Here is an 8,239-nt window from a genome sequence, read left to right as displayed (position 1 = left end):
AACCTTGCAGTTCAGTGCATTAACCCACCACTCTACATCTTTTCATATGCTTGTTGGCTGCTTGGGTGTCCTCTTTGGTGAATGTTCTATTCATGTATTTTGCCCATTTTGTGATTGCACAGTTTGTCTTTATTGTTGAGTTGTTGCTGTTTTCTATAGATTTTAGAGATTAGACTCTTATCATAAATCATTTCTGAAGATCTTTTCCCAGTCTTTGGGTTCTCTATTTCCTCTTTTTATAAAGTCTTTTGATGAGCATGAGTGTCTAATTTTTATGAGGTCCCATTTTCCTATTTTGTTTTCTTCTAGTCATGCATTTGGAGTCCTGGTGTGGTGCTGTGGGTTAATGCGCCAGACTGCAAAGCTGTTTGAACTGTAAGGTCGGCAGTTCAAGCTCACCAGCTTCTCCTCGGAAACCCTATACAGGGTTGCTATGGGTCAGAATTGACTCGACAGCACTTAACAACAACAACAAGTTGTGCATTTGTTGTAATGTTTGTTTTCCCATTTTAACCTAAAGGATTAGGTTCCATAGTTTTCTTCCTATGTTATCTTCCAGGAATTTTATGGCTTTAGGTTTAATGTTTAGTCTCTAATCCATTTCAGGTAGTTTTTGTGTATGGTGTGAGGTTTGGATCCTGACTCATTTTTCTGCAAGTGGATTTCCAGTTATGCCAGCATGAGACTGTTTTGTCCCCTAATGAAAGGGGCTTTGACACTTTGTGGAAAATCAGTTGTCCATAGATGGGTGGATTTAATTCTGAGTCCTTGATTCTTTTCCACTGGTCTGTGTGTCTATCGGACTTCTGGTGTGGTGCTGTGGGTTAATGCACCAGACTGCAAAGTCAGTTTGATCCACAAGGTTGGTGGTTCAAGCTCACCAATCACTCCTTGGAAACCCTATAAAGTGTTGCTGTGGGTCGGAACCGACTCGATGGCACTTAACAACAGCAACAATGTGTCTATCATTAAAGTTGGTCATTAGTTTTTCCACTTCATACATTGCTAGTATCTGTATTGGAATTGCATTGAATCTGTAGATCATTCTAGGTAGACATGACATCTTTGCTACGTTGTCTTCCAATCCATGAACATGGTATGTCTTTTAATTTCTGTAGGTCTCTTTAAGTCTCTTGTAGTATTGTTTTGTTGCCCATAGCATGTCATGATCCACACACAATTAAAAGCCTTTGCATAGTCAATAAAGCACAGGTAAACATCTTTTTGATATTCTCTGCTTTCAGCCAAGGTCCATCAGACATCAGCAATGATATCCCTTGTTCCACATCCTCTTCTGAATCCAGCTTGAACCTCTGGAAGTTCTCTGTCAATGTATGCTTGCAGCCATTTCTGCATTACCTTTAGTAAAACTGTACTCGGATGGAATATCAAAGATATTGTCTGATGATTTCTGCATTCTTTGAGTCACCTCTCTTTGGAATGGGCATAAATACAGATCTCATCCAATCAGTTGGCCAGATATTTGTCTTCCAAATTTCTTGGCAGAGTTAAGTGAGTGCCTCAAGTGCCACTTCCACTTTCTTGAAAGATTTCAATTTCTATTCCATCAATTCCTGGTGCCTTGTTCTTTGCCAATTCCTTCAATGCACCTTGGACTTCCTCCTTCTAGTATCATTGGCTCTTGATCATATGCTACCTCTTGAAATGGTTGAACATCAATCATTTCCTTTTGGTACAGTGACTCTGTGTATTCTTTCTATCTTCTTTTGATGCTTTCTGCATCATTCAATAGTTTGCCCAGAGAATCCTTCAATAATGAAAGTCAAGGCTTGAATTTTTTTCTTTAGGAAGTTTGAGTATCCCAGAACACTTAATTGTGCTCATGAAGAATCTGTACATGGACCAAGAGGCAGTTGTTCAAACAGAAAAAAGAAGTCCAAGGAATGGTTTCAAATTAAGAAACATGTACAACAGGGTTATATTCTTTCACTATACTTATTCAACCTGTATGTTGAACAAATAATCTGAGAAGGTGGGCTATATGAAGAAAAATGTGGCATCAGGATTGGAAGAAGACTCATTAACAACCTGAAATATGCAGATGATACAGCCTTGCTTGCTGAAAGTGAAGAAGACTTAAAATATTTACTGATGAAGCTCGAAGAGCACAGCGTTTGGTACGGATTGAATCTCAATGTAAAGAAAACAAATGGACCGCTGGACCAATAAACATCATTCTTATCAATGGAGAAAAGATTGAAGTTGTTAAGGAGTTCGTTCTTCTTGGATCAACCATGAACATTCATGGAAGCAGCAGCCAATAAATCAAACGACGTATTGCATTAGGCAAATCTGCTGCACAAGACCTTTTTAAAGTGTTAAAGAGCAAAGATGTCAGCTTGAGGACTAGGGTGCTCCTGACCCAAGCCATGGTATTTTCAATAACCTCATCTGCATGCAAAAGCTGGGCAGTGAATCAGGAAGACCTTAGAAGAATTCATGCATTTGAGTTATGGTGTTGGAGGAGACTATTGAAAGTGCCATGGACTGCCAAAAGAACCAATAGATCCATTTTGGAAGAAATGCAGATAGAGTGCTCCTTGGAGGCCAGGATGGCTGAACTTCATGTCTCATGCTTCAGACATATGTCAGGAGGGACCAGTCACAAGAAGCATATCATGTTTGGTTAAGGTGGAGGGTCAGAGAAAAAGGAAGACCCCCCAACAAGATGGATTGGCAAAGTGGCAGAAAGCCTGGCAACAATTGTGAGGTTGGCTCAGGACCGGGCAGTGTTTCGTTCTGTTGTGCATAGGGTCACTATGAGTCGGTACGGATTCAATGACACCTAACAACAACAGTAGTATTTTATCATTTTCATTGTATAAGTCTTTTATGTCCCTGGCTAGGTTAATTCCTAGGTATTTTATCAAGTAAGAGGCTTTCCCTTCTTTCAAAGACCTTTAGGTTTCAACTTTATAGAGTCTATTCAAAGCTTTCAACAACTGCCCAACGCAAAAATATTTTATTTCCCATAACATATGTACTGAGGTTTTTACTCAGTGTCCTGGAGTGTGATAAATACTAACATAGTGTTTTGCTTTCATTTGTGTGAAAAGCCCGGGATTTTCCATCTCGAATCTGCTTCGAGTGATCCTCCTGGAATTTGAGTGAGAAGCCCTTTTGGGGAGCAAATGCCACAGCTGAGCCCCCCTCCTGGTTGCAGCTGCTGCTTGTCCAGCTTGTATCAGTCAAAGCCACAGGTGGAGCCGGGAGTGCCCCTTTAGAGGGTCTGGGCAGACTAGTGAGACTGAGGATAAGGGGCTTCACAGGGGAGGGGGCATACAGAGCTGAATCAATAAACGCACTTTCTTGAAAAGAACTTTGCACCTGCCTTTTGTATGTGCCCACCCACCTTGGCCTTCAGGAAACAAGGAGCTGTTTTAGAATCTTCTGGAAAGCTCATCTTGCAGGATCTCCCCAGAATCCTTGACACAGCAGGAATATTCAGCGCTCTCAGTTACAGAAAAAAATCCCTGGGAGATTGCTCCAGGCCTTTGCCCCTCCCCACCCCATTCACCAAGATATTCATCATCATGGGGTGATGAGAGAAGAGTCTGAATTTAGGCTTCTTGACTCCTTCCTGCCCAACCTTGACCTCTGGAGGGCCCCCCAGCTCAATCCCCAATTGCAGTTCTCTGAGAGGCAAATCCCTCCGCACTCCCAGTGCTTAAACCTCTAGAACCAGCCTCAGTTTTCAGGACTTCAACTTCCAGGGCACCTGGGTCAGGATTGCGCCAGGAGAGGTGAGGGGAGAGGAGAGAGGTATTTACAAGCCATTTAGCTTCTCTGAGTCCCTATTTCCGTATCTGAATTAAGTAGCATGAGAATCTGGACTTTGCAGCGCCCCAGTGAGGTTGAATTAAGATATTGGGGTGCCTGCCCCAGACGGAAATCCTGGTCAACCCGGAGCTGAGCTCAGGGACAATGGAGGGCGTGCTCATAAACTGAGGTTGATTCCTGAGCCTGTTGTGGCCAGCCAGGCTCCACGGTCAGGATTAGAAGTGGGTGTGGGCAGAGGGAAGACTGGGAGAAGGTGGGGGCTAGTACCCACACCCAGTCCTTGCCAACCTACTGAGCAGAAGGCTGGGACCGGCGTATGCTCCCCGATCTGCAGCTTTTCAAGCCCCAGGGAAGCCAAGGGACTGTGGGGCAAGGACTCCAGCTTCCCTTCAGCGGGGTGGACCGGCGTATGCTCCCCGATGTGCAGCCTTTCAAGCCCCAGGGAAGCCAAGGGACAGTGGGGCAAGGACTCCAGCTTCCCTTCAGCAGGGGGCTCCTGCCCGAGGGGCTGCAGAGGAGCTCTGAGCTCCGAGGAAGCCCCCAGTAGGCTAGAGCAGGCGGTGGAGGGAGGCGGGACAAGGCTGGAGGACAGCTGGGTAGAAGGCGCAGGGACCACAGTGGGGCTCAGGGACTGTGATGGCAGAGATGTGTGGAGGCCTGGGGAAACATAGAGTGGTAGAGTCGGGGAGGCTGGGGTCCCTAAGAGAAAGTCAGGTGGCCCTGGACGACACTCGGGGGCAGAAAGGGAGGTGCTTTCTAAGTGGCACAGGCGCTGGTGCATGCAGCAAGTCTGACTCCACAACAACAGCTCCGTCTGTAGGATCTGGATGTCCTTCCGCAGGGCGTGGTTTTCCTTCTCCAGTGACTCCAGCTGCTGGAGGGGAGAAGCAGGTCGTCAGCCGCAGGGTCTGGCTGGAGTCCCCACCCACCTGGATGTCAAAGCTGGGCCCTCCGGCCTCTCCCTCCACGACCACGTGGGATCTCACCGTTCTACCTCCAACCCACTGCCTTGGAGTCAATTCAGACTCCGCAACCCCACAGGACGGCGTCCAACTGCCCCATAGAGTTTCCAAGACTGTCATTTTTATGGCGGCACACTGCCACACCTTGCTCTCGCATCTCCTTTTTGACATTTCAATTAGCAACAGAGTGTTTAACCACTGCGCCACCAGGACTCCTTTCCCTAAGTGACCCACCCCTAAGCCACCCCCAGTCACTTCACAGCACCAGAGAAGCTTCCTAAAGCGCCCAGGGAGTGCCTTTAACCAAAGGGCCAATCTTCTTAACAAGTGATTCCAGGCCTGCTCAGGCAGACCCAGCTCCCACACCTCATTGCCCCGCCCCTTCCAGTTCCTCCAGAGGACTTCACTTCCTGGACACGTTTCCTGTGTCCTCTGCTTGAGCGCCACCCCTCGTCCTCCCCAGCCCTCACCCCATAATGTGGTTTTCATGTGCAATTTATTCGTCACTCTGTCCTGAAGAGCTCTGGGCTGCTGGTGCTCCCCACGGCCCAGAATGCTCCATCAAAGCACTTGGGGCGGAGAAGGTGCTGGCTTCCAGAGTGAGTGACAGGCTGACATTAGCTTTTATTAGATTCTTTTCTACCAGACACTGGGTTCTGAGGATCCACGAGGAAAATAACCAGTGTGCAGATCTAAATGACCATTTATGGTGACAAATGGTGAAAATGGCCCCAGAATGTGACTTCTATGTCTCTTGGTGGTACCTTGTCTGCACAGAAGAAAAAGGGAAACCCCAAGGGTCCAGCTCCCATTCAAGCCATTCAAGTTCAAGCAGAAAGTGTAGACACTGAGGCCCAGAGAGGCCTATGTGGAGCCTAAAGTCACACAGCTCATGAGATCCTCTACCTCCTCCAATCAGTTTTCTGTAGTCTCCACAAGGCTTCTGGCTGTAGACAGGGATTATTGCCCCCACTTTACAGATGACCAGAGTGAGACTTAGTGAGGTCAGTGATTTAGAGTTAAGGAGTTCACAGCTGGATCTACCCAGTCATACGTCTGAAGTGCAGTTTCTCATAGCGTGGTCTTGACCACGCACATCAGAATTCTAATGGTGACTAATCATCATTCAGATCCAGGAGCCCATTTGGGCCACATGGGGTGGGATTTCTGGGCAGGGGGCACCTGGGAATATGCATTTTAACAAGTCAGTTGAAGTGTTCTTCAAGGTGCTGGATTCTCTCTATTGGCCTCCCCTTCTGGTTTTCTCTCCTACTAGATTGGAGGCACCTTGAAGGCAAGGCTCCATTGCCCAGCATGTACCTGCCATATGGTTTGTACTTAACACCTAGTTATTTCCAAATCCCAGTCATTGGGCCCTTCCCTCCTCCCAAACTCAGGTGGTCTGAGAAAATGCAGTAGTTCAGAGGATATCTGCCACAGGTAGGATGGAGAAGAAAGAAGTGGTCTCCAGGTCAGTGGGGTCAGGCAGGGAGAGAGGGCACCCTCACCTGGTGCAGGATATCCGCCTTGTCCGTGTGTTTCTGCCGGCTGCGCTGGGCAGCCTCCCGGTTCTTCTGTTTCCTCTCCAGCTGCCTCTCACACTCCTTAGGATCCTGCAAGGCATTAGGCAGAGGGCTCAAGGGCCTGCTGCTTCTAAAGCCCCATCCTTCCCCTAATTCAGAATCCCCATGTTGTCACCCCTTCTCCCAGAAGCCCTCGCTGCTCCCTCTGCACCCACACCCCCCATTGCAGGCACAGCCACTTTATGGTAACGCTGGTACCATCAGATATCTCGCTCACAGCTCACGTGGGGACAATGACAAATGAGGAAGTGGGTTTAATGGAATACCTGGGCCTGGGATTCTAACCCAATCCCATGTTGTCTCTTATAAGTCATTTGGCTCTGGGCAAGTTCCTCATTGCCCTGAGCCCCATCCACCTGTGCAATAAAGCCAGGGACTGTAGTGCCTTCATCACAGAGGGAACAGCACCCACAGAGCTCACGGCCTGCTTCAGAAATATCAGTCACCATTGATTGTCAGTTGCTGCCATCGATTGCTATGATTTCAAATCAACTGTTGATTTATTCAACCGTGATCTCCATGAGGACAGCCCTGGCATCTGATTCCATATCCTTATTCCCAAACAGACCCAAAGCTGGTATTCACTCATTCAACAAATATTTTTTGAGAACCTACTATGTGCCAAACACTGAGCTAGTGACCAAAACTTCCTGCCCTCAAGTCACCAACATTCTAGATGGCCATCAACACAAAATGAATGAATGAATGAAGAGTCCATTCTGATAGAAAGAGAGAACTTGTATAGGTCGACAGATATGACCCCCTCTACTCAGGGTTTCATAAAACTTAGACACAACATTTAACCCAAGTGTCCAGTGTTCTGGAAAGTCAAGTCAAGAGAGAGCACTGACCACTGCACAGGTCATGCTGAGTGTAAGAACCTCAGGCAAGATCCTGTCACCCCAATGAAGGACTCTGTAGGTCACTCATGGCTACAGCAGGTGCATTCTAGACAGAGCAGCAGGTGGGAGCAAGAGTTGAAACCTAGGGGAAAAGGCCCCATGAGAAGGGAGTGGGCCTTAGGCATCTGGGTCTTGAAAGAATGGTCTGCTAAAGAAATTTGGATTGGGGTGCGGGGGCCAGGAAAGAAAATTCTAAAGACAGTAAGGGTAGAGCAGCTAGGTGGTTACGTGCCGTGGAGTCGGTTCCGACTCACAGTGACCCTGTACAGGGTTTCCGAGGCTGTAAATCTTTACAGGCTCAGAAAGCCTCATCTTTCTCCCATGGAACAGCTGGTAAGTTTGAACTGCTGACCTAAAGGTTCGCAGACCGATTCCTAACCACTACGCTAACAGAGCTCCTTAGAGCAGGTAGACAAGGAGCAAACAATATACAGATGCCACATTCTAACCTGGAGGCTGGATCTGGAAACCAGAGCAGGAAGCCTTCTTTCCAAGAAGACGCTGAGACCCAAAGAGGTCTATGTGGAGCCCAAGGGTCACACAGCCCATGGGTGCAAAGCTGGGGCTAGGTGCTCCCAGCTGCATCCCTCACTGCCTGAGCACTGGGGACCCTCAGGCACAACCCCCTGTCACCCCACCCTGATTCCCTGCACTCACCATCTTGGCCAGCAGCCCATTGCCCTCACAGAGGAGCATAGCTTCTTAGGGATAGCAGAGGTTTTCTCCAGGTCTCGGGTGTCCTTTAGCAGCACTGTGACCTCCCTGTGCCCTCTGGGGCCCTGAGGAAGTGGTGGCTTTTTAAACCTCCAGTGGCCACTCCGCCCCCTGTCAGACAAGTTTCAGTTTCTCCTAAAGCCACCAACTGCTCAGAATCCCTGGCTCAGAACTGCTCACGTGGCTGAAATTTCCTAACATGAACCAGCCTTCCGGTTCGGCCCTTATCCCCCAGGAGGACGGTGGAGGGTGGCCAGAGGGGTTACATGCTCTGGGA

At 48.0% G+C, this 8,239-nt stretch overlaps 1 protein-coding gene across 1 annotated transcript in view; it reads right to left on the bottom strand.

The window, feature by feature from the left end:
* BATF2 (basic leucine zipper transcription factor, ATF-like 2) overlaps nucleotides 1-7,944 on the bottom strand; it is a 45,366-nt gene extending 37,422 nt beyond the window's left edge. The window contains exons 1-3 of the mRNA XM_006861081.1: nucleotides 7,906-7,944; nucleotides 6,272-6,376; nucleotides 4,090-4,675 (exon numbers count right to left, since the gene is read on the bottom strand). Of these exons, the coding sequence (XP_006861143.1) occupies nucleotides 4,090-4,675; nucleotides 6,272-6,376; nucleotides 7,906-7,944 (730 nt within the window). The remainder of the gene's footprint in view (nucleotides 1-4,089; nucleotides 4,676-6,271; nucleotides 6,377-7,905) is intronic.
* Between the last annotated feature and the right edge of the window lie 295 nt (nucleotides 7,945-8,239).

The sequence above is a fragment of the Chrysochloris asiatica genome, unplaced genomic scaffold, assembly GCF_000296735.1.
Source record: "Chrysochloris asiatica unplaced genomic scaffold, ChrAsi1.0 scaffold00040, whole genome shotgun sequence".
NCBI lineage: Eukaryota > Metazoa > Chordata > Mammalia > Afrosoricida > Chrysochloridae > Chrysochloris > Chrysochloris asiatica.
This window is presented reverse-complemented; position numbering and strand designations above follow the sequence as displayed.